Raw genomic sequence first — 26,444 nt, forward strand, 5'->3', positions numbered from 1 at the left:
GGAAGGGATATAGTTTTATTAAACTACTACCATGCTGAATGTCTGGAGGGTCACCATGCAAACATGCATTCTTCTTTAATTAATGTTCATCATGGGAAGCGGCATGGGATATTAAAGACTTCAGTGCAAACAGTCAGCATCCGGTCAAAATTTTTTTTGCTGGGCAGAAGACTCTAGAAAAGCCACATTTGTTAAAAAGCAGTTCAGTTAAATCTGTTTTTTAAAAAGAAGTCCTCAGAATTTTTGGATTTAAGATGAATCTTTTCCTGGAGGTCTGTGCAATCAGTGTTGTGAGGACATTGATTTTTGGTGAATTTTCCTCATGTGCTAACCTGGCTTTCTGGCTGCCTTTCCTTGCAGTCACTAGCTGCTGCTCCAGAGGGTCACAGATCTTGTGTCTGACTTGCCCGCCCTATGCAACTTCCTTGGATACCCCTGGACAGCTAAAATGGCACTAGATGCTTATTTTTGGCATCTTAATGTGCTTACTGGTTTCCTAAACCTTTCCAGTGCAGGAGAGCACTTGTATATAGGTTAAAATCTTGGTTCCTGCAAAGACCCTGACAAAGCTGTTAGTGTGATGTGCGTGTCTCAGAGCCAGGGAGGTGGAAATTATTTTGAAGATTATCCACTGCAGCTCTGCCATCTAAGTCTGGAGCTGGCGTACCTTAAAAATCTTAAACACCCTGGGTGGTGGGCATTCTTCATTCCCTCCAAGCAGTGCTTTTCCTCTTTGATGTTTTGGGAAGGAATAATTTTTATTTTTTTTCTGCTAATGGATATTGAATTGTTCCCTCTTAAATTTAAGCCCAGCATTTCCATTCCCTTATGGCACAGAAAACAGACTGCTCCATTACAGCAGCGCTTCTTCCAAGCTGAAAGGTTGTTGTGAAATTTAAAAGTTGGTTTAGTTTTTCCTCTCCTTAGTGTTTGCTAGGCCTCTGACTCCTCTTGCTGAGCTTCCCTGAGTTTTCCAGGCTGACTCTCATCCCTTTTGCCAAGGCAATGTCCAAGTTGGGTGCAGCACATCCACCAGGAAGGTGGCTCTGCCCTGGCTGTTTTATGCTGTGATAAGCATCTGTTTAGCAACCATACTGTACTTCATACTTCACTTGGGGCTGTACAGTGTCCCAGATGGTTTTCTGCTTAGTGATTGTTTTCCTAATTGTAGTTGTTCTGATTCTTTCCTGGGCCTCTTACCTATACACATTAAGGAGATATGTTAATAAAAGCCTCAGCTGAATTAAAATGTCAGATTAATTCGACTAAAACCAACTAACGAATATATATGACATTTTGTAGAACTAACAGCCTGACTAGGTTAAAAAAAAAAAGTCTTGCAGACTAACCTGGTGTTTTCAAGGCTCTGTGTCTGTTAGCACAACATTTACCATATTGTTACATAAAACTTGGCAAGGGATTTCGTCCCTCCAGATCATTCCAGCTCTGAGACTGTCCTCCAGCAGTCTAGGAGATGTTGTCTCACACTTTGGTGCCTGTGGATTTTAATAAGTTTATTCTCTTGAACTCTTCAGGGTGTTAGTGCCATCTGGGACTGTTTCTGGATGCAGAGCAGCCTCAGGGGAGCCCCACATAGTGCAGCCTCTCCCTGTAACAGTGAGCCTCTGGTGTCTCCTCCATGTGGGCTTGGCTTTTGCTATCGGAGGACACCTTGGATGGGGAAGGTGGCTAATACTGATCACTTCAGAGGGCTGAATTTCTCAGAGGAAAAGATGTGTCACATCCTTCTGCATCTAAATAGCCAAGGAAGATGTTACCTTGAGATAAGTGGGAAGCAGAAGGCTCATTCTTTTGTCACTTGGGATTCCATCCATCCCTCAAAAGTCTTTAATGCTCAGAGTTCATACTAGCCATGTATGTTTAATTTGTAAGACTGTCTGTTGTTTTTTTAACATTAAGAATTTCCAGTTCTACTGAAAGGAATGTGATAATACAGTATTAACAAACGAACCAAAAAATGAAAGGCCCTGTAGTCAGGCAATTTTGCATTTCTCATTCATTATTAATAAAATAGGTTCTTAGCTTTGTTTTTAAAACACATAGTTCAAGAACAAGAAGATAAATATTTTTGTCTCCTTTTGTGCCCCAAATCTGCAAATTTTGGAATTAGTTAATGGTGATTAACAGTCCAGCATCCTTGTACTAGTATGTTGCTATTAAGTACCTTGATTTTATGAACAAAGCATGAAACAAGTTTTCTGCAGGATCTTACTGCATTTACATAAAGAAAATGGTTGCATTTTAAGTAGAATTTTTGCTTTCTGGCTTCAGATTTTGAGTACTGCTGGTGCAAAATAATACCAGCTAATTATTTCTTCTCTTCTGTATTCCAGAGAGGTAAACTTTGGGCTTTTGAAGTATAAAATATCACCACTGATTTTTTTTAAAGTGTTTGAGTTGTTATCACCATCAGAGAGTGGGTAGAGAGGCTGCCAAAAAACTTCATTTTAAACCATCTTTCAGCCACTTTTTGAAATGTTTGTTTAATCATGAGATGATTTAGAGGCCTCAAGGAGGAAGCAAATTTAAGGAAGCTTCACTTAGGAGATTTCTCCTGGCTGTAAATTCAGGGATGGACAGAGATCAGGCAGTGGCAAGGGCAGGAGGTTTACCCTCATCACTTTACCCAGCACCGCTGATGAGAGTAAGTAAGAAAACTCAACTGAGGATCCTTGTGCTTTTAGTTCCAGGTTAAAAGGAACTCAGATTTTGAGTCAAGAGGGATGGCATGGGGAGGCTCGAGGACCAGCTCCTAGTGTCATACCCAGGGGCTTGGCTATGCCAGAATCCCCTGTTAGTGGGATTTATAGGAGAGTATAAAAGTCACTTGAAGTAAAAATTCAACTCTTCAGTTTTGCAAACAGCACTTGGATCTTTATGGATGTCATTATTGCCAAAATTTAGTGGAGGTCGGATGTGGAAGGATGAGGGCATAGGTGGATGGCCCTGAGCAGCCAGTAGTTGTGACACCTGTAGTTTCTACTTGGAGGAAAACAAGCCGGGAAGGGCAAGATTTTTATTATTCTACATGGATTTGGTTTTGCTGCCAAGGCTGTCAGAAGGCTGTGTGCATTTTTGAGTATCCCTGCTCCTTGGCATGATGGGGAGTAGGAGGTTGCTGAGAGTAACCCAGTGAACAAAGGAAACCACACCCCTCCAAGGTGGTAGAGGCCCAATTTACCCCTTTTCTTGAAAATGAAACAGTTTGTGCAGTCTGATCTGTAGTAGTTGGGAATTGGAAACATCAAGGTGGCTGAGGAGCAGATTGCAAAATTGAGTGGGGTGAAATGGAAGCAAAAAGTACAAGACTAGAAATAGGGCATAAATCTGTAATGGTGAGGATAGGCTATGGAACAAGTTTAATTAAGTTGTGATTGTTTTTTGAAATGAAAATCCCGTCAGCCTCTAATTCTTTGTGCCACAAATGAGGATGATGGTGTTATGAATCTTCCCCCAGTTAGAAAAACTGTTTTAAAAGTATTTCGTTTCTACAGTGTCACATTTATCTTACAGCATAACCTACAGTAAATGTACTTAAGCTGATTTAGCCTTTATTTCAAAAATTTACACAATTAAACATTTTGAGCCAGCGTGAGCCACATGGATGGATTTTATGTTGAGTCCATGTTCTGTGCATTGATCATGCCAGTGCATTTCTCAGCCCAAGCTGTCTTCCAAGGAGGAGACTCTGGAATAACCTCATTATTAAGGTGAAAACCCTGTAATATTGATGTCCATAATTAGCTGGGCAGCAGTTATTTTGGCCCCTTAGCTGTTGTCTTCTGAAAGTAGTAGCTGAGACTTCTTCTTCAGATGACTTACTCAGTTGTACTGTATGGAAATTGAGTAAACGTTTTAAAAGACAAAATCACGAGGCCGTTTCTTTGTTTTGTCCTTGTATTTTGCATTTCTCTAGTCTGGTGCTGCCCATCTTTAGCACTGTTATTAATGACCAAAAGCATTCAGCCAGATTTTCATCTCTGGCCCTCCTGGGTTTTACTAACATCTGTTCCTCCTTCCAAGGCCAATGGTTGTGGTAGTTTCAGGTTGAACAGGGGAGATTGTTCTCTGCACTTAGACTTCTGACTGTGGATTTCCAGTTCTGAAATCTCCCAAGGTTTCTGCACACACCTGCTAAGGGGTTGTTTTAAGCATCTTCAGCTTAAACTCTTGCTGTATTTTATAGTTCACAAAGAAGTGTGTAAATCATGGTCATCAGCACGTTTTTCATCAGCAGCTGTTGTGTTACCAGATACGTAACCAGAACAGATAAATTCTTGCCTGTTCCTAATTTCTCATGTACTTTTTCACAGAAAATGTAAAAATTCCTATTTTTCCACAGAAGTGTTGAATAAATATATAATACACACTGAACTTTTTGGTTACTCTGTAACTATTTGGAATAGCCAGTTGTACTGATGGCAAGTCCTTTTCCAATATTGGAAAATTAATGGACTTGTTGTCACTAGATATACAACTTCCTTAAGAGGGATGTCTTCATTCTTCTGAAAAAAAAAAATCCTTGCAAGATTAAAAATTCACTGAGCCTGTTACTTTTACTATTTACCCTTCAGTCTAACATTTCTATTCTGCAAAGCAGATGTGAGCTTAGCCAAAATTGTCTGAACCATTGATTTGTCCAGTTCTATATCAGATCTCAGACTCTGAATTACTTGAGTTTAAAAAAGTCACCTGCAAGAGCAGATGGTTGTACCAAAGAGATGTGTGCTCCATATCCCAGCTAATCTGGTTAGCCTTCAACTATGCCTAAAAGACATATTTCTAGGGAGAGGTAAAGGTATCTTGCTTGTAACTCTTGATGGATCATTTTTACACAAAATAGTTTTATCAATTTTGAACTCAGGTGTACTTTGAGCTCAGTCATGTGGCAATAAGGAGTTGCACATTTTAACTCCAGGCTAGAGAAACAAGCATCTCTTCTAGTTAGTTTTAAACATAGCAAACAAACTTTCAGATGTTTCTGTTACTTGAAGAGGCAATGATCAACCTTTTCTCTGCATTTATGTCCTTGTAATTATGTGGGCTTCTGTTCCATCCCCCTTGTTTATAGGGGAGAAGTCTTGATTAGCCCTAGACCATGCATTCCTTTCAGGAAAATCTTTTTGCACCACAATAATCCTATCAGCCCTTCCTTGCCTTTTTCAATACTGCTTTTTGAGGTGAGATGCTACAAATTAGTCTCTTTTATTGTTTGTTTCTGCTTTATCTACACTATTTCCTGTATTTATTTGTAAGTAGAAGCCAACCTCCCTAGTTCTTTGTTTTTGTAGAAGCTGATTTGATATTTTTAATGAGGGAAATCCAAGAAGAGAACTACAGGGAACTGTGTGGTATAAGATGTTTCTGCCTGATAAAGAAAAAAGAAAAAGGTGATGCATGAATAGAGACGTGTAATGCTTATTCATGTACAAGACTGCAGAGGAGAGAAAGTGAAAAAGACAATGTAACTTCTGAAGAACACAGCAGAGGACAATAGCTAACAGCAGCTTGAGAAATGCACAGGAGAGAGGTCGCTGTTACAGGATAAGAACAGAGCTCAGCTACATGATAGTTAGTGTTTTTCAGGCTGTAGAAATGAGACTTTCTTTGTTTAGTGGTGGTATTTTGGTGAAAGGCACTTAAGCAAAGCAAACCGAAGTGGGAGTACATAGCAAATTGCTGGGAATATATCCCTGCATAACAGCCCTGGGTCATGCATGTGGCTGCTCTGGACAGCAGAAAGCCCTCCTTACAAGCATCCTTTGGCGTCCCATCTGCTGAGGGAAGAGCACTCCTACCCACCATTTTCAAAAGGTGTCTGTTTTTACAGGAAACCATTCCCCCAGCATCTCAGGGTGTTTGTTCCATTTGCATTCCCTTGCATACAAGAGTCAGCAGTTGTGGTGACAGTAAGGGATTTTCTCTTGGAGCCTCTCGATGCCCTTTCTGCCACTGTTGGCAGGACCAAGGGCTGAGTGCACAGGCTGAGCTCTCTACATCGTTACCCTGATCAAGAGGTCTTTTGTAAAGCTAGTTATGTCTGAAATGTGTCCCCAGCTCCCAGCAGATTGCTGCAGCAGTGCCAGGGTCAGGTGTCAGTGGTGGAGCTGCAGTGGCTGCTCCCCCTCACTCAGCACTTGCCTTCCTCCAACTCCTCTTCCTTGCCTCAGCCTCATCAGCCACTGTCTCACACCAGCCATTCCCCTGGTGCCCAGCTGCTCCCAGAGCTGGAGCAGCTCTTTGGTGAACAGCTGCCCTCACTTTAGTAAGCCTTCTCTTTTCCTGAATATTGTTAACATTGAGTAAACTAAAGGTATTTCTTGCTTGCTGTGATCAAAAAATCTGGATGAGGTAGAAGAAGCTAGCAAGTAGTCGTGCACATTTGAAGATGATGGCATTTTCATTTCCAGCTGAAAGCTGCAGAGATGCTGTTTACATTCTCCTGAAAAAGAACACCACTTTTAACAACTCAAAAGGCTTTGAGAAGTGCCCATCTCCAGCACAACTCAGATGGTTTCTGCCAGTAGAGGAGCTTGTAGGAGCAGTAGGAATGGGGAGATGGGTACTGGTGGGCCCTGTGCTCTGCTCCATCACTCCAGGAGGACAGCAGGCTCTGCCCTTCCACACTGGGAAGGTGTCAGGTGTGCACAAGAAGAGAACCAGGGTCTGAATCACATGTTGGTGCTGTAATATGTTCAGTGCAGGATTAATTTTTTCTGTGAAACAATGCCATCATATAGATGTGTGGCAGCTACACCTCACCAAACAGTATGTGACAGGAGCAGTTTGTGTGTTTTCGAGATGCTTGGGGATGAATTAGGAAGGAAGAAGCTAAAGAGAAGCAATTTCCACACCAATGTCTTCGTACCTTTGTGCAAAGGTCACTGAGGGTAAAAACCCTCCTGAATTATTGGAAGAATCAGTGGAAGAGTAGGAATTGATGGGGGTGTAGATGTACCTCCTTACTGGTTATCACCAGTTCACCAAGAACCTTATCAGGATCCTTCCATGAAAACCACTGGGTGCACCATGTCCTTTTTCCAAGAGGGTCTTTGGTGGGTGTCTGAATTTCAGAAAAGGCTGGGAAGGTGGGCTAAGGCCTCCTGCATGGCTGAGCATCACAGCAAACCCTGGCATGGCATCCTTCAGGTTTGTCTAGGTTCCTGGCCAGTCTGACAGATCCCTTTTGCCATCCATTTTCATGAATGGCAGCCTTGTTCAGGGATTTGGAATAATTTAAAATTTGCTATTTCTTGCTATCTTTAAAGTTAAAATAGAGTCAGGAGTTTCTGAGGTTTTCAGCATTTGACTCCTGTAACGGGAATATTTAGTGTAATGAAATCCCTGTTTAGTCCTGATTTGCTCTTATTACACTAGTGATAGCATTGTTTGGAATATGTCAGGCTTAAGATACACTTTTTATGAAAAAATTGGATCCCCTCTGAAAACAGCTCTTGCACATTAAAAATACGCAAGCAATTCTTAACAAACAGCATAGAAATGTTTGGCTTGTCAGAAGAGTACCTTGCATAAAACCATTCAGGACAAGTTTTTTATATAGAGATAATTATTCTCATGAAAAATAACTTAAATTTACCAGATGAAAGCACATGCCTTCAGTATCCAACAGGTGTGAAACATTTAATCAGTAATTCTTCATTTTATACTCTCAGATAGGTAAGGAATTTCCTCCATGAAAACAAGGAGGCCATTTCTGTGTTGGTCTGATGGGCTTTCTAGACACCACAGGGAGCCAAGAAAGCAGCTCAGTCATTGTTTAGAATAAGAAAGGTGATTCCTGTCTTATTTTTATGGGAAAACCAAACTAATTAAAAGCAAGACTTGTAAAAGCAGTTTCTTTATATGCTAATTTTGTGCAGTATATTTCAAGTTGTTAATATGAGGGAGGATTTCAGGTCTGATAGCATTTTTGTTACTAAATGTGGTCCTCCTCAAACCTGAAAGGGACCTGACTGAGTCAAAAATAGAGTTGGAGCAGAACAATAATACTTGCCTGGCAACAGTCAAGGCAAGTTGAATTGACACATGAAACACGTGCTAGAACATGAGGAGAGGAGAAGGGAATACCTTTGTGCTGGTTGCAGCACAACCAGCTGGGAGTGGTGCCAACATTTCGCTTCTTGGCCTTGCCAGAAGAGTAATAGTAGAGTCCATGTTTTGTGTGTGTACCCCTCCAGTGAGCTCTGAATTAAAGTATCTCAACATGATCAGTATTAATATAACAATAATAATAATCTTCCCTCCCAATTTTTCCCCAGCTGAGTAGGTTTTGACATCCCATTGGTGGTTTTAGCAGAAGCTTCTGAAAAACCTCAGCCAAATGTGGCACAAAGAAAATAACACTTTTTGCTCAGTCTTTTCATTTTACCTTAACCACATGGTATGCTGTCAGTAATTTAAAGTGTTCAGGTAACACTGAACTCTTTTATTGACCCAGTCAGAGAAGGGATCCCAGGCCAGGCAGGTTGGTTCAGCTGTCAGCAGTTGTGGCAGGGGCAGCATCTCCATCCTCTGCCCTTGGATGTAGCCTGGCAGTGGGAACGTGACAGTCTGGCTGGGTGTTATTTAGTCACACCAGGGATTTTGTCAGTACATTGGTGGTTTTGTTGTTAGTATGGAAAGCACCACCAGAAAAAGCAACTATGTTACTTGATGATGGGCTGTTAAAGCCTTCTTTGACCAAAAGGGCTTTTGCTGGTTGAAATTAAAAATTTGTTTGTGTAAATTTAAATTTGTTATGCTATAATTAATTCCATGCATTTCTGTCTGCTTTAAAACCCCCTGAGCAAGTTAATGTAAAAAATTCCAGAAATGCACTGCTTGAAAAATAAATTTTTAAAGTAATACACAGAATAGTTTGCCACAATAAGACCAATTCTCCTTAAATACTCCTTATTAAAAGATTGGTTGATACCAATGTAAAAAATTAGAACGTTGCTTTTTTTGGGGTGTTGATGTCCAAAGCATTAGATGGAAAACACAGCTCCCATTTTTGTGTTGTACATTATTTTATTCATGGGGTGATAGACTGGAACTACAGTTCCTGCTTTATGGTCAGGAAAGAAGGGCATGGCTTTTCAAGCAGTTTTCAAAATAAACAATGCAGGAGATTTGGTAAATTAAATTGAGCTTTATATTCCATTACAATTACAGCCTGGCTGATTTTAGCTTACAATAGTACTAAGAACTGTATTGGAAGGAATCTCACCATTAGATATATGCCTCATGTGCTTGTCTTTGGGATGTAACAGAGACTTCTCCTGGGTGAGGCTTGTCCCATAGGCTTATGTAACTTAAGTCTCCATGTAATCCAGCAATTAGATTGCCAGTATGTGGAAATTTTAATAACATTATCAGAATTCATGAACTGCCCAGTGGGATGCTAAAGTTGTGGTTACATCCTACGCCTTTTAAATGTATATAAAATTATGAGAAGTTCAGCCAGCTGCTCTTTCTCTTTTTTCCTGAACATGGTTATTCCACTGTGTCTCACTGTTTATGTCCCAAATTAGAGGGCTTCCTTTGTCTGGAAGCAGCTCTTTGTATTACTTTGCAATGGTTACAAAATGAACTACTCTGGAAAAATAACCTTATTTTCTGACACAACCACACTCAAGCTGCTCCATCCTGAAGCTGCAAACTGTCACTCCAGTAAGACCCTAGTAATGAGCTGAACAGCATAAGAATAACCATGAGATATATCTAATATGGAGGGACAAAATAGGGGCAGAATTAGGAATAATATAATATAATACACTATAATAACGTAGTAAGAGTTAGTAATTCGGCAATTTAATGTGCTACATTTTAGTTCATTTAGTTCTTCAGTACTGAGTAGACAGAGGGTTATTTAGCAATAGCCGTAGTACATGAAGTGCATTGGAGAGCTGGGTTACATTTGCAATTTAGAAATACTGTGGTATTTGGGAGGGAAAAATGCCTGCCGATCAGAGCCCTGTAATTTCCACTGCCTTGTTCTCATGGGACTGAGTGCAGCACCTGCAGAGGAGCAGGCACTGGAGGCTGAACGTGGGCTGACACCACCATCTGTCCTCCCTGTGCCTGTTCCTCACCGTGGTGCTCTCTCATAGGACATCTGTGCTCTTGGTGTTCCTCAGTGAGGACATGGGGGGACACTAAACATATATTGGGATGTTGGAAAAGCTGAAACTTGATATTTGCAGATAGCATACTCCTGTATTATAATTGTTTGATTTAGTGCCCTTTACTGCAGTCTCCCAAGGAATGCTGAGTGACTCCTGCTATTGCTTCCATGCCTATCCTGCTTCCCACAGGATAATGTGCAGAGGCCCTGCTTTGAAGTAGTGTTGGGAGTTTGCACCAGATGTATCACCAAAACCCTCCTTCCTCAGGCAGTCTCACTGCCAGGCTCCTACCAGCTCCTTTTCATCTCTGCATGGCATCTGTCTGAGACCTGGAGGTGGTGGGAGCTTCCCACCCTTGAGCAATAGGCAGTTTGCAGATCTATCAGTGTTCCTCCCCAGGACTCTGGGTCAAGGAGCCTTGAGCCATTTCCCTGGTAAGGAGGAAGATGTATCTGCCAGTGGACTTCTAGCAGAAGCAGCCAGGTCACAGTTTGTGGCACATGGGGAAGGTTTTCTCTTCCCTGTTGTTCTTTACATTCATTCTTGTTTGCAGCCTGATCACTCATGCAAAGTGTTTACCTTTAGGGGAAAATGCATAGATATGCTTCACTATTGGACTAGATAGTAGGTAAGGGCTTCCAGTCAAAGCTTTTCTCTCCTGAATATGTAGACATGTAGATGTAGAAATATGTACACAAAATAGGATAAAATCTAAGGAAAAGGGTAGATCTTTAAAAGGCAGGTACAGGTTTACTGATGGTCACTATAGATGGGAAGTCTGAAATTTTCTAAAACTTCACTATGTATTTAAAAAATAAGTTTATTAACCTGCTGTTATTCAGCTTAACCCTTCTTTGAAAAGTTGTCATAAACATACGAGTTAATAACCAGATATCTTGTAATTTGTTTGAGCAAAATATATAATGTGAAGATTGATAACAAAGTGTGCTCTTAAGAAGCAGTGGTAAAATCTTGTGCTTTTTATTATGAAGAGAACACATCAAAGTTAAAACCCTAACCTTATATTTTCTCATTAGTCACTGTTGGTGTTCCTTCAAAATTTATTTATAAATCAGTCTCAAAGAGAAAGAGTTGTATCACGTTCTGTGCTCGTTTCCTTACCTAGGACTTCTTGTGTGACAGCCATTTTGAGACCTTATTGATTGTGACTCTCAAATATTTCTCTTAGGAGAACTTACTGCTTACCTTTTTATTGGCTTTTGACACTTGGCCTGGAAGGGCGTACAGGGCATCCCTTTGCTCCTGCTGGGTGGGTTGATCCCAGCCTGGGGGCATTATGTATATACCACTTTAGATGGGTAAAATACCTCCTCCTGCAGCAAACTGCAGGTTTGCTCAGATAATCAGTTTCCTCACATCCCACATGACCACATCAGGTGAAGAAATAGGCAGAGATTTACAGCAGGCAGTTTTGTGTCTGCAACCATTCTGGGGAAGTCATTGATCATAAAACTCTTCTCATAATGCAGGCATGATTTGGTTGATAAATGCAGTAAGTTCACTTCACTGTATTCACAGGGTCACATTCATTTTTGTATGTGAATGGCAGTCGGTTTATTTTTCAAAATGTTTGCAAGTCTCATGAGTTTCATAAGTTGTAGTGTCGATAAGTATCCGTCCAAAAGCACGTTACTCGTTCTTTGTTATTTGTATTTGTTCTCCTTTAAAACAAATTTTAAACCCCTTATCTAAAAACAAAACCATATGCTGGAGGTTTTTTACATAAAGAATTTTGCTAATGTTAGTGATACAGAAAGAAAAATGTGGGGTTTGTAAGGATGAGGAAAAAGTAATTTTACTACTAAAAAGCAGATTTTCTAAACACTTAGTTACTATCAGTAAGTGATATTGAAAATCTAGTTAGAAAAGCCCCCCAGTGCCTGATAATTATATTCACATTAAGATAAATAGGACAACATGTGCCACCACTTACCTTAAGAGGTTAATGAAAGGCTGTTCATGCACAGTGACTAATCTGAACTGGGATAGTGAAAAATTACCAGTGTTTGATAATTTATATAGTTTATATAATGATCAAACTTCAGCAATATTACTGAATAGTCTTTACAAAAGTGTATCTTACTAACAGGTTTTTTTCAGAAACAGTTTTCTAGTGCAAAATCTAGTTGAATTTTATGTACATAATGCAAGTCCTGTCCTGCCATGTGCTGGAGGTAGCACAGTTCTTCCACAGATAGAGGACGTGTCCCAGTCAGACCCAGCTGGGCATGAGGAAGAGCTGGGTAGAGACATCTGCTAGAAAATGGCCTTGCCTTAACTTCACTAAGCCTCCTTTATTTCACAGCCACCTTGTTTCATAAAAAGGAAAGTTTCTTTTGTCAAAGCCTGACCTTTGAAACAAACTTCCAGAATTCTTAGTGATTGAGTTGTATGAACAACAGCCGTAAGATGACAGGATCTCCTTAAGATGCAGAATTGATATCAGTGAGGCAGCAAGTATCCTCTTTCACTTAAAGCCTTTTTCCAAATAAATCCAAGACTCTTCTTTTCTATGATACAACTGCTTGTAGTTTAAAACAGGATGAAATGTGAAAAATATTCCCTTTTGTACTCTACAAAGTCTCCCTTTCCTCAACCGCATGAGTCCTGAAATGTGCTGGTTTGGCCTTTTGTTTGTCAGGGGTTTGGGGTTTGGGTTTGGGGATGGGGTTTGGGTTTTTTTCATTTTGGTTGTGGAATCAAATGGTTTTTTTATTTTAAACAATAGGTTATGTAAAAGTTTCTCTTGACTGCTATACTTAGAATTTAGTTATATAAACTGTTTTCCTCACACTTCTTCTTCCTCCTCTCCTTGTTGACGCACAGAGTCCCAGGAAATCTCAGCAATAGAGAAGAGGCTGAACTGGGTTTGAGTTCTGTGTAGCATTGCTCACCCTCTGCCTCTGAAACTCATTTTCTGATTGCTGCCATGTGTGGAGTAAATGGCACCAATGTTTCCATCTGGGATTCTTTCTACCTTGTGTTTTCCGTCCCTGAGACATTTCTTGTCTGCCTTCCAGACCTTTTGTGATATGCTCAAGAATAAAAATGGCAATGCTTGATATTTTCCTTCCTTTCCATCCTGTCTTTTGGAAAAAAAATCTCTTTAACAGGGGTTAAACAAATCTCAGTAGTTAAATTGGACTGAGTTTGTGTGTCTTTATTTTATGCACAGTTGAACTCTTTCCCAAAGTGAGGGTTTTTTTTGTTTTGTTTACAGCAAAACATCCCCAGCTTTTCATATCTGGGATTCAAAATGACAATGGATGTTGAAATCCATGAAGTTTCATTTTTTATTACAAATTAGTATAGTAGGCAATAGAAATAGGGAATGCACTGAGAGCAGCCAGGCTTTTGAAAGTGCCTGTGCAGAGACTGCATATCACACAGAAACTCTAAGTAAACAATTTAGCTGTATGCTGTTTATTCCACCTCTCTCTTTCTCTTTTCTTTGCTAACACAGGTCCACAAAGATTCTCGAATTCTCAAGCCCTAGCTTATGGAAGTGTGTAATGTCAGTGTGGTTGCAAAATCACATGGTCTCCTAGCTCTGTATCTTATCCTTCACCCAACATTGCACAACGCTGGACTGTCAGCTAGGAGAACGAAAGGAGCCAGATTGTGTTGTGCCACCTCTTTTTCTAGTTCACGCATAAGTTGCCACCAGGATATTTTTCTGTGTTTGTAGCACGTTTGGTGGATTTGGGGCACATTCTTTGCTTCCATTCTCCTCATTCATGTGACCCTTTCCCAGTGCTTCCAAATGAGCTAATGTGTCTTCAACATGGAGAAAACCAACTAAGTTGGTTAGGATGTGTATTGTTCTCTTGTTTTATTTGTGGGTTGTTTGGGGTTTTTTTAATTGGTCTTTGTTCTGTTCTTTTTAAAAACATATCTACAAAAAAAGAATATATAACTTTCTGCCCTAAATACCTCTTTTGCATCAGGGATGAATATTTTAATGGAGTGAGGTGTAATAGCAGAACAGTGCCATGTCTCTGTCCTCACGAGCATAGCTGCATGCAGATTAGAAAGGCTCTGTAGTGCTGCTACTGTATGCCAGATTTGCTATTTGCTCTTGTTTGCATGATAGTATTTCTAATTTACTAATATGATATGGAAATAATGGCACATCACCGATCTTTCAACATATTGTATCACTGCTTTATCATATTAGGCTAATACACTGCGAGAGTTGGTAGCACCTCTCCATGTCAAATGGGAACCACATCTCTTGGCACTGAACCGATTGGACTCAAAGGTTGATAAACTTTTCATTAGAGAATTGGCACGACGGAGACTCAACTTCAGCCTCTTGCAAGCAACCTAATGGCCTCCGTTCAGAAAGTCAGTTCTTCTTGAATACCTTTGATGTTTATAACAGAGAACAGACCTGTTAAAGCATAGACAACCACATGCCTGAATATGAGGCCTCCAGGAAGGTGTCAAAGGGCATGGCCAGTCTTTTGAAGAATGCACCCTTTCCACAGTGGGACTAGGCACAAAGTCAGATCCAGTCTACATGGAGCACATTTGCAGAAAATACTGCCCCCCGCACGGGAGAACGGAAGGGGAAGAGGGTCTTGGCAGGGGAAGGGCTTTGATGTCACTCAGTTTTGTTCTGCACACCTCGAAGAATTAAAGAGGGATTCAGCCATGGTAACTGTAATTTCCCATTGCTTGTACTGAACTCCAGTGAACCCATTCAGGCCAACCAGAGAGAGTCGTGTCATTTAAGCGTGCTTCACATTAGTGAAGGAAGTTTCCTTTCTATGTCATGCTAAACTAAGTGTATTCTGTCAAGTGGAGGTATGTACAGACCTTTCAGAGACTTCCATTTCTCTAATGATTTGTAATGAATTCCCAGAGGGTACACTGGCACTCGTTTGGATGATGACGGAGAAGATACCTCATGTGAGATTTATTAGACTCTGCAGTTAAACTCTTCGGTTCCTCTTTATCTTCTAGGACTAAAACATTTGAGTGATGCTGCCTGGCCAAGCAGGCACAAATTATTCTCTGTGTAACACCCAGACTCCAGAGGGCTGTTTTGGGGCCAGTATTTGTCTGGATGTCACTCGAAGTAGATTCAGATATTGTATTTATCATTATGTTCTGAGTCCCCTATGGGTTGATGTTTGCCTCTATCTCTGTGATTAGAATGTGGATTTTCCTTAATATATTTGGCTAAGGGTGTATTGTAATAATGTTAATGCTAATTACTTGATATTTCATACTATCTTACGGGGAGATACTTTTAAAAAATGTATTTTGAAATGTTTTCTTTCTGTTTGCTCAATGTATGGTATTGCATTATGTTAATACCAATAAAATTATATATATATAGTTATATATATATTTCCCTTTTATAAAGAAGTAAATTATGCTTTTTTGCCTCACAAACAGGAAATGTGCAGTGAATAAAATAACATCATTCTGCCTTACAGCAGGTGACAAAGCTTATAATAGTTTTAATATTCTTTTTTGAAAAATAAAAAGTATAGTATGACATAAACTAGTTGGAAATTCATCAGAATGCATGTTTTATGTTTCTGCTCAATGGGACTGTCACAAAACAGCCTAAATATTTAGAAATGTTGTTTTGGCATCTTTAATTTTTTCTAATCAGAAACATGCACTGTATTGCTATTATTGATTACAAAATTGTACTGTCATAATTTTTTGCCTGTTGGCCAGATAGACAAACCCACTGAGTTTGTCTGTAGGAATTGATTTTAAAATTTAATTTAGTGCTCTTTCCAATGCTTGGCAAAGGCAGAATTTATTTTTTATATAAGGTTGCCTTTGAAGTACCTGCCTCTGCCAGGAATGATACATCACTGCTAAGTACATAAAGATTCTGCAACCTGAAGGATATGTGATTAAAGCCTTGTTGGAATGGCCTGTAACCCCAGCCAGTCCTTTACATTCTGTCATTAAATTCCATAATTAGTTAGAGGTGAAATGTTTTGGAAATGAATTAGAGAAGCAGAAGCAAGGATGTGACTCTAAAATGTCCTTTGGCTGCCATTTGGGGTTACATTGATGGCTTATTTGCTGCTCGTAGCCAAAGGCCAGCATATATCTGCACTAATGCCTATTAGATTGTCTTCAGCTTCCTCTCTTTCTTTTCCCCACCCTTTCTAACATATTGTATTGAGTATCTTTGTTTTGCAGAGGCATTCAGAAGGGCTGTAATTAGCAGTCCCTGGCATTTAATTGCATACACATTTGTTAAATATTTTTCTGTATGCCTTAAAATAAAGTATAGAAAATGGCAGTAAATGTTTCTTTAATGAAGGCATTTGATTTATTCATGAAGTCAGGATTTTTTAAAGGTGTTATTTTGGGCTTAATAAAGGAAATAAGCCAGCAAATTTTAAGTCTTGCTTTTGCGTAACCATCGTCTGTCAGGGCTGATGCTCAGCTCCTTTCTCTTGCTCCTTTTGTGGCAAACACATTCTGCCCAGTGGGTGGGGAATTGACCTTTCTGCTGTGACCACTCTCATGCCAGTTTTGAGAGCACTTTACGCTGAGGTTCATCCATGTTCACAAGTTCCTTCTGACATTTGATGACATCAGTGATGTCTAGAAAAGCCACATGGAATTATTGTATTTCCCTCGTCACAGCAATAGCTTTTCTTCTGAAGGGTACTTTGAGCTCTGTGGTGCTTCCAGACCATGGGGGTGTGATGGACATTCAGCAGCTGATGGGAGGTGCCTAATATTGGCAGTTGTATGCCCTGCATAAATAAGATGTAAATCAGGATGCAGCTTAATTAGGTGGGAATCTAATCAGTGCAGCTATCATAATGTGCAATTATAAATCCAATAATAAATCTGAATATCTGAATAAATATGATGTCTTCTGGGATAACATTTTGGGAAGTATTTCAAGCCCCTGTCAGAAACACCTTGGGAAGTGCTTCTCCAACAGACCACAGTGAGTTACAGAGGTAACTGAGGCAGAGATTCAATTAACCTGGCCCCTGCCCACACTAATGTTTCTGCCATGTTGGAAAGTAGGATTGCAATTCCTTAGTGATGCGTTTTGGAAAACTTCACTCTCGGTGCTACATTTTCATACAAATAATCAACTTGGGATGTAGCCTGAAGTAAAGTTCATTTTCCAGGTGGGTGTTGCTCCCTAGGAACAGGCCCCCCTGTTCTCGGGCTGGCTTTCAGGTATCAGTCCCATAAACCTTGAGAGGCACTGCTGTTGTGTGAGCGTGACTGTGGCTGGATTCTGGCTGGTGAGTAATGTCGCTGGGTCCGTATCGTTTGTCACTTAACCTTTCACAGCCTTGCTTCAGCAGCTTAGGTTTGTAAAAACAGTATTTTCCTCAAGGAGTAATTGCTTCTGTATATTACTTGGGAATTATGATTTGTAAGGAACTCCTCATTGTGTTTAAAAGCTACAGAATCCCCACATGTCTAGCAATTTTGCCCAGTTTGCTCCAGCTCCTGGCTTTCCTCATAAACACTAGTTTTCTATTTGTTGTTTTTGAACTGCAGGGCCCAGGGGAAATGTACCATCAAAATGTGGTTGGTGTGTTTATTTCACTTCAGCATTGATAGCTTGTGATAAAATTAAACAGCACTTACATCAGCGTGTGGCACAGAAAAATGTCAGGATATCCTATTTCATTGTGTGAAATTCTCCCAGAGAGTCACTAAAATAAGCAGATTAAGGTTAAGCTGATGCCTTCGTAGGCAGCTTAATGAGTAGAGTACCATATCCAAAACCAAGGAAGAATGCAGCTATAACCCTACTGCAGAAAAGTTCTGCCACGGATCAGAATTCTCTGAATTTGGGGAGCTTTGGAGTGATTTCATTCTTATGCCCTCTCTGAAATCACAGCCCACCAATATAACCTCATGACTGCGGGCAAAGAGGGAGCTACAGATGCTCATTTGAGGCATGCAAGAGCTGTGAGGAGGCAGCACGAGCAGAAAAAGCCAATAATTCCCTCTGTGTGTCCCCTTCTCACTAACACAGGAAGCCATTAGCTGGCACCTGTACTTCACTGCTAAGTGCATGTTAGAAATGTCTGAATGTTACTGTCAGCTCAGCAATGCAGATCTGCACAGTGAGGCATCAAGGGTTTTTCCTTATGCTCAGTGTCAGCTGTGTTTAGTAAGCAATTCCAGTTGCATGGAAGGCTGAAGAGATGTGGCTGAGGTGCACTGTGAGACTCAGGGCAGGACCAGCTCCAGTGTCTCATGAAGGCTGGAGGTTGGACATAGAAACATGCTCCAGCCTGCCAGCTCACACTGCAGCCAGCTCACACTGCAGCCTCCAGGGCCATGGCAGGGTGCACACAGCTTGTCCTTCTGACATCCCCAGAAAGGTGACTTCAGCAGAAAAGAGATTCACAGGGCCAAAAGGAAAACTGCTAGTGCCATAAGTAGTTCACAAAAATAATTAGACCTGTGGTGTCACAGCAAATGCTTGGCACCTGTCAGGCCTTACAGAGGCTGGGGTTAGGTCTTTTAAAAGATGGTACCTTGCTGATTCTGGTACAGAACTTGGCTGTAGAGGAAAATGGAAATAGAGATGAGTTTTCCACTTGCCTGCACAATTCACTTTATTTCAAGAAACCCAATTTATGCTCATGCATGTGAGAGGAGAAGCAGACTCATATCATTAGGTGTAAAACTCCAGCAAGTGCAGGACTCTGTTGTGTTGGTGCTTTCAGTGAGCACCTTCTCCAGGGAGTATCTTTTTTTGTCTGCAGGTTTACATAATAGGAGAGAATAGAAACTGTGTACATCATCCTGGTAACCCAAAAATACTTCCACTTTAGAGGAAACGATGGTATAAAATCCAGATTTAATACTGGCATTGGATAAATACAAAAGAATAAATACAATAAATATAAAATTTTATGATCCTCCAGCTACTAATATTTCACCAAACACATGGATCAAAGCTTGCTTTTAAACAATGTTCCTCCCTTCCTTGATTCAAGACTTTTGGGAAAAATCTTCACTTTCACATACACAGGGACAGAAAGGACAGAGGATTTCATGAATCAGAAGAAGGCAGGGAAAGGGAAGAAATATCAGAGAGAAGGGTTGCAAAGACTGGGTACTGCACAAGAAGCCCCCATTTTGCTTTTAATTTAGTTTTAGTTCAGCTTGCTTAAACTTTTCTTCACTTGTAGAGAGCATTATTATACACATGTGTGTGTATAGACATATATATGTCTATATAAATATATGTGTGTGTTTAGAGGTGTAATCACATATCCAGTGAGGCCTTGATTTTAAAGTGGCATAGGACATAGCATAGGGTCTGCTTGAACTTTAACAGGGAAATCTGCTCTATCTTACCCAGAGCAGATGAGTAGCAGCTGTTTCTATGCAGACCTGCATTTTATTGCACCTCCTGCCTGCTCTAGCATGCCAGGCTTAAATACTGTATTGCTTCTTCCTTTTCTCAGTAATTAGGGATGTGACTTGAAACATTTTCCTACCAGAAGCTGACTTTCCATATCATTGTGGCTCCCCCCATACCTGTGCCACAGCTGTGCAGACACCATCTCCTCCCCTAAGCCTTACACTGATTTCACCACTTTGTTCCTTTTAGCTTGTAGGTGGTGGGGGAAAGGAAATATATAGCTTAGTCTGCCAGCCAGCCATCTAAATAGTGTTAAAAATTATTAATTCCTGAATCTTTGGGTTAGAAATATTGGGGTATGAGTTTCACTCTTGGGCAGTTTGGACTCTTAATGATTAACCTGAACAGCAGCAAAGATGGATTTAGGCCTTGCGCTGAGAAACCAACTACTTCTTCAGAGGGTTTCTTTTCTCCTCTCCACTGCAACACTGTTAAAATCCACATCCACATCTCCTTTCATCCTCCTACTTTCTCACCCTGTATCTGGGAAATCCCTTCAGTGTCTCTGCTAGCTGTTCCCTGGGGTTTACAAGCCCAGCCAGGCTGTTGCAGGCTGTGGCCACAGCCCTTGTGTGCACAGCCTGGACCAGGGCTGGAGAGCTTCCCGAGGGGTCAGCAGGCACCTGTGTGCTGCTCTAGCTCCCTGTCAGTGAAACCACTGCAGGGCTGGATAGTGCCTGCTTTTGGACACGGCAGAGAGAACCTGCTGTGGCATAGGAAGATTACAAATGCTTTCTTGCTGCTGTGATTATATCAGTTATTAGTTAGCTTGTGGCAGACCAAAGTGACTGTTCCCAACTTAGACACATCAGGGTCAGGAAGGCAATGGAAAAAAAACCACTCAGAGTTTTGTGCACCCAAAGCTATTTTATCTAACTTGAGACCATTTCCCAGAGGCCTAGGATGCTTCTTGCTTTTGGGGAGTATTTACTGCATTCACTGCCACTCGCAGAAGGTCTCTGGGACGCTTGAGGTAAATTCCTCTCCTGCGCAAAAGGTGAAGCAAAATGGTGTAGCTCTCAAATTGGAAGCAAATCTGTGAGATTTGGAGGGATAAAATAACGTGGCAGCTGTTTAATAAGGTAATTAGTGATGTATTCTAACAAAATTGCCTCCTTTTTAATATTCTGAGAAAGCTGAGGTTAGCTAGTTCCTCTGCCAGAGGGAGTGAGCTCACCAGAAGCAGTGAAAATGGGAGTTTAAATTTCAGTGGAGCCTGGAGATTTCAGTCTGACTGTGCCTTGTTTGCTTCCTGTCACAGACTTAGCAGCAGCTTGGCTTTCTGGGGACTTGCAGAGGGTGGAACTTCTGTTCCAATGCAGGGCTGATTGCAAGGAGAGGAGTGGGCGTGTGTGAGAGGAGTTGCACAGCGAAGGAAAGTGCGTCACTAAGCAGTAATGGTAGCAAACAGAAAAGAGGATAGTGGGAAAATTCCGTCAGGGTGGCAGTGGGATCCGTCAGTCAGGATGAGAACTCTAAAGGCAACAGGGTTGAGCCTGGGTGGTGTCTGGAGGCATTGGCAAAGACCAGAGGGGCCCCAATGAAGAGCTCTGATCCTTCAAAAATACAACCTTGTCGGCAGGGTAGGTGACAAAATTTATTAACTGTCCTTACATTGGCAGTTCTGCTCACTCACAGCCCCACCTGAAAGCATGGGCTCCTCTGGTACCTCACTGAAAGTTGAGAACCATCCAAAATTTGGGCAGCTTGAGCTTTAGCAGAAAAGTGTATCACACAGAAGTGCAAGGGACTGCCACTAAAAACTGCTGGAGGTTGTTCCATATATTTAGAGCAGATTTATGAGAAGTGTGTGCCTAGAGGTTCTCTGTGTCTGGACACAGTGTGTTAGCCAGCTGGGCTGCAGTGGTGACCTTCTACAGGGTTCTAATTCAGTACCATCTTCCTGAATCATCAGTTTACACGGACCAATCATTTCTTGATCCATATAAATACCAGTGGTAACTTTCTCTCTGGTCACTTTTCACATAAGTACCTTACACCCTTATAATCTTGTTTTATAAGAGAGAAATAATGGAAAGATGAATTGCCTAACAGAGCCAGGAGGTGATTCCACTTAGTACATCACAGAGCTTGCTGCATGGGCTTTTCAACCAGAAGTGACAACTCAGTATGAGAAATCCCACCAGTTTTTCCTGAATGCCAAGAACCCAAACAGTTCCTGACCTGTTGGAGTTTCACCTGCTCGGCCATAATCTTTGTCTCTCTCTCCTGAGAAGTTGTAGAAGTAGTTACAAATATTTCCTGCACTCTAAGAACTGAGGGCAAAGTACAAAAAGTTCAGAAAATTTTCCTAGGGAAAGCAGACCAGTGAAAAATAATCATGCAACATTTACTAGACAGATGTATTCATTATCTCTGGAATTGAATGCAAATAGCTTTGCATTCACTTGAAGACAGCAAAATTTTATTACAAAATTCAGTGCCTGTATATTCTTGCATTTGGAAGAGAGGGTTCTCACCAGATTTAGATCCCTTGTGTTGCAGTTTGTGCAGTTTTATTTCTGCTCCTGAGTTATGGAGTTGTTCAGGCTTGTGTAGGGCAGGGCACAAAATTACAGCTTCAGAGAAGAGACCCTGTTTTTCAGCAGTATGTGGAAACCGTGACCTGGCAGTGCATTCAGAGAAACAGGAAAGATGCAACCCACAACTCAGCAGCCAAATAAATGAGTGTGAAAAACAACTGTTGTGTTGGCTGCTGGTCCGAGGTCACCTGCAAATCCTATTAGACCACATTTTCTACTTAAACATGATCAGAGGTCTTATTCTTCCCTAATGAGACAGCCATGCTGGAATAGTATGACTTGCATACAAATCCACCAATTTTAAAAAGGAAAATATGTTCCAAGCTCAGCAGTATATCTAACAGAATACCTCAGATGCTTTATGGTGCCAAGGGTTTCACCAACACCTACAGGAAATCAATCAAAGGCTCTAGCAGAAGGCTGAGGGAGGGGAGATGGGTGTGTAATCTCATTCCCGCCTACTGACAGCATTGAGAGCAGCAGCACCACCTTCAGCATTTCTCTAGAAAATATTAAGGGCTTGGGATGTGTTTGCATGACGCCCACCGCCCTCTCCCCCACCATGGGTGAGCAAAGCATCTTGCCCTCTTTAGAGCTTTCCCAGCCTCAGCAGCAGCAAGGCATTTAAGGGACTTGTTTTTCTTCCCTCCTCTTTCCTCTTTAGGAAATCCTGTCCCCTTTTTGACGTGCTGCTCGTGTTGACATCACCAAGTCAGTGACACAGCGTGGGGGAGGCATCCCCAGCCGTGTGGACGTGATGTGCTGATGTGTTCCAGAGACCTTCTGTCGGTGTTGTGCTGCCTAACCCTGCAGTGTCCTGCCCCCACAGGCCTGTGCCTTCCCTGTGCAGTCTCAGAGCTGTCCCCATTTGGGTGAGGGAAGGAGTATGGTGTCCATGCTCCCTCTAAAGCCCACGTTGAGCTGTGGGTGCCTGTCCCAGGGGATGAGCCCTGAGGAGCACCAGCCATGCAGATCCCAGGCCAGCAGTGTGGGGGCTGAAGGCAGGACAAACCCCCCTGGCACAAGGTTTATACTCACAGGGCCCATGTTGCCATGCAGGTTCATTAAAGGCACTTCTCATTCAGTATGGAACCTTAGGGTTGAACTCAAATGCTGTATTTTGCCTTGGTGGGGAGTTTCTGTTTTGTAGGAAGCCATGGGTTTTTGATGGCAAGCCTGGATGGGGTGGCTGGTTGCCAATCCAGGCTCTAGATCACTTTAGCAAAGTAATTTTAAATGGTGTGGATTTAAGGTGCTGGCCTGCTTCTTCACCCAGCCATCCCTGTCCTAATCCCCTCAGGATACAACCTTGGCAGTGCTGCTGGGAAGAGACACCTGAGGAAAGATCTCTTTTGCCTTGCATAGCAAGAGATGAGAAGGAGAGAGAGACACAGAGAAGAGAGGAACAGGTGTCAGATACTCCTGTGTCAGGTCAGGAGGGAGTTTTCCCTTTGCCCTTTAGCAAATCACTCCCCTTCCACAGCTGATGGTGGACATCAGCATTCAGCAATAGGAACTGAGAGAGAGATCCCAAACTTCTGGTCTCATTGCTGCATAGACTTCTTAAGAAAGCATAAAAATCAAAGCCACAAAAGATTGTAACCACTCTCTAATAATTCAGCTACTGAGTGTTTTGCCCTTTAGCTCATGAGATGTTTTAATAAGAAAGAAAATTATAAGAAAGAGAAAAGCATCTCATTTCTATTTTATTTCAGTCCTGGCCACCATTCACAGTGATGAGCCCAGGTCACCCAGCAGGGTGGCACAGGACGGGGTGATTTAGGGAGCTCTGTGCAGACTCAAAATACTTCCATCAATGAAAAGTCTCCAACCCTTCTTCATTTCCATATCTCTTAAAAAAAACTTTAAGTGTGTGCTTTATGAACAGCTGTCCTCTAAAAAGGCTAAAGGAATAAACTGATGAGAGATGAAGCTAGATTAGTTGCTGATGGCAAAATTTTTGACTTATATAAGGATCTGTACAAATGCAAACACTTCCTGTGATGGGGTGAGGAGATTTGGGGCTCTGGACTTCTTGCCTGAGCCTGAGGAGTGTCCACAGTATGGGCTCAAATGGGAGGTGGCCTCAGGTAGCTCTTGATGGACTAAAAATGTCACTTCTAAACACAAACTGTCTTCTCTCGTGGTGACTGATAAAAAGCCCTCTAATCACCTAAGGACACTGAGGATCTTTACTTAAGGGTACTTCTGTGTGTGGTAAACTTTCAGCCAGTAGAAATGACTGTCTTGGGGCAGGGTCAGTCACAGGGTAAAGCTAATGCTTGAAACCAAGCAGCCTTCTAGGAAAGCCTCTCGAGGACACAGGCACCTTGAACCAGGAAAAAAGGCACCACTGTGAAAGCCAAAAGTGGCTGGGAGGATCCCAAGGGCTCTGGAAGCAGCCAGGAGGCCAGGCACAGGCAGTGTCTGACTGTTGCATGAACATGCTGCAAGGGGCAGCAGGGACAGAGCTAAGGGACACAGCTAACACTGTCCCAAGGGCTGCCCTGGCTAATCCTCATCCCTGCTCTGCTGATCCTGACTGTGCTGGTGCTTGCACTGAGTCATGGAAGAATTTCCTCTGGGGGAAAACATTGTGTGAAAGGTTGAAGTGGTTTGATGTTTCCTAACTGAAACATTCCAAATGCTCCTATCAGAGTAACACTTCATCACCAGCTTTTGCTTGGTTTTGTTTATAAAGAAGCAAAACCTTTCTTTTTTTATTTTTTTTTCTTTTTAAACACTTTCAGTACTAGTTAGAACAAATATTTTAAACCTATAATAAATACTTTTCGTATTTATGTATTTCGATATAGTATATAATAAATACTCATTTTTTTGGAACCAAACTATAATGCAAACAGCTCTGATTTGGTTTGCCATGTTGCCAGGTCCTGCTTGTGCTCTTACATTTAGTCCTAGTCTGCTGCTGAACCTTCAGGTTGTAGTAAAGTAACAGACCAGCATAAGTGACAGCATTGCTGACTATTGAACAGCACTGCAGAGTATCAAAAATAAGAGACAAAAATAAGTGGACTTTCCTAGGAAGGAAAAGGACATGTCATTCCAGGGCCACCATCATATGTTCTTGAGTGCTGTTATCAGCACTTTCAGTCTAAGATGTGATCCCTGATGGGTTCCTCAGCAGGATGCTTCCAGGGCTTCTTCTCCTTGTAACAAGGAAGTCACCAGGACTATGTAACTGCAATACTAGAAATCTGATTTCTGGTACTGAGTCACTCTAATATTATGGCACCTTGTGCTGTTTCTTTTTTCACTCTTTCTCTGTGTGTCAAGATTTTATATTCTTGAAAGATTTTCTCCCTTTCTTCTGAAGGCAATAGCAAGAGGAGCAGTCATAGCACTCTTTTCTGGAAGTTAGAGGGTGTGAAATGTTCTCTTTATAGTCTAGTTAAACCTGTTAAACATTTTGCAAAGGTTTTTGATAGGTCTTCATGTAATCACATTAATGATACATTGTTGCTTTCTCTATTTCTTCCTCCTTTTTTGTTTTCCCCTTTGTCTCATTACAGTTGAAACTATAGAGGAAAAAACAGCAGACTCCTTGCAAGATTTGTACAGAGCCTTGGAGCAGGCCAGCCTGTCTCCTTTAGGAGAACACCGGATTTCCACTAAGCTGGAGTATAAGAAATCTTTTATAAAGAGATGTAGCGATCCAGTAGTCAATGAAAAACTGCACCAGCTGCGAATTCTGAAAAGCACTTTAAAGGTGAGATAAAACAGGGAGGAAAAATCCTGCCCCAGGGTTGGCTCGGGCTGTATTGTAATCGGAGATTATTGTGTGCAGCTGGAGTCCAGGCTGAGCCCAGTGTGCAAACAAGGGAGACGTGGGGAAGGACTGCTTAAAAAGCAGAGCAGAATGTGCCTGGGAGAGCAGTCAAAGTGAGGGGATCAGTTTGAATTTCTTTATTTTCTTGTATTTAATCTCAGTCAGCTGCTCCTCCTCTAGCTAGTTTAAGAGAAGTTGACACCAAATTACTGGAGGAAACCTAAATCCCTTTTTTGTTCCTGAACGTTTTCATTTACCAAAACACGTTCACTTTATAATTGCCAAAGTCTAAGCAAAGCCAGCCTTTGGAAGGGAACAGTATCTCTTGCAACAGTTAATTGTTTTCTAATTGATGAGCTTGTCCAGGAAGAAACTGTGTGCTTGTTATCTGTGTAAACTGATAGGATCGTTGTACTTATTCAGTTAGATTGATTAAATAAGTAGATAGTGATAAGGATAGATTCGATAATTTTCATGGTAATTTTAAATGCACCACAGCTCATTTAGCCTCCTTGTCAGCTTCCTTTGTTTGTTACAGC

The 26,444-nt window shown here is 41.4% G+C and overlaps 1 protein-coding gene across 5 annotated transcripts in view; it reads left to right on the plus strand.

Annotated features, from left to right (window-relative positions):
• CNKSR2 (connector enhancer of kinase suppressor of Ras 2) overlaps window positions 1-26,444 on the plus strand; it is a 205,222-nt gene that overhangs the window by 174,483 nt on the left and 4,295 nt on the right. For 3 of the 5 annotated variants that reach the window (XM_066313957.1, XM_066313958.1, XM_066313959.1), the window contains one exon: window positions 25,649-25,845. In XM_066313957.1, coding sequence (XP_066170054.1) covers window positions 25,649-25,845 — 197 coding nt within the window. Of the gene's footprint in view, window positions 1-13,632; window positions 16,547-25,648; window positions 25,846-26,444 lie in introns of those variants that run through there. The other 2 variants (XM_066313960.1, XM_066313961.1) reach the window with 2 other exon arrangements.

This window comes from Sylvia atricapilla, chromosome 2 (genome assembly GCF_009819655.1).
Source record: "Sylvia atricapilla isolate bSylAtr1 chromosome 2, bSylAtr1.pri, whole genome shotgun sequence".
Taxonomy (NCBI): Eukaryota; Metazoa; Chordata; class Aves; order Passeriformes; family Sylviidae; genus Sylvia; species Sylvia atricapilla.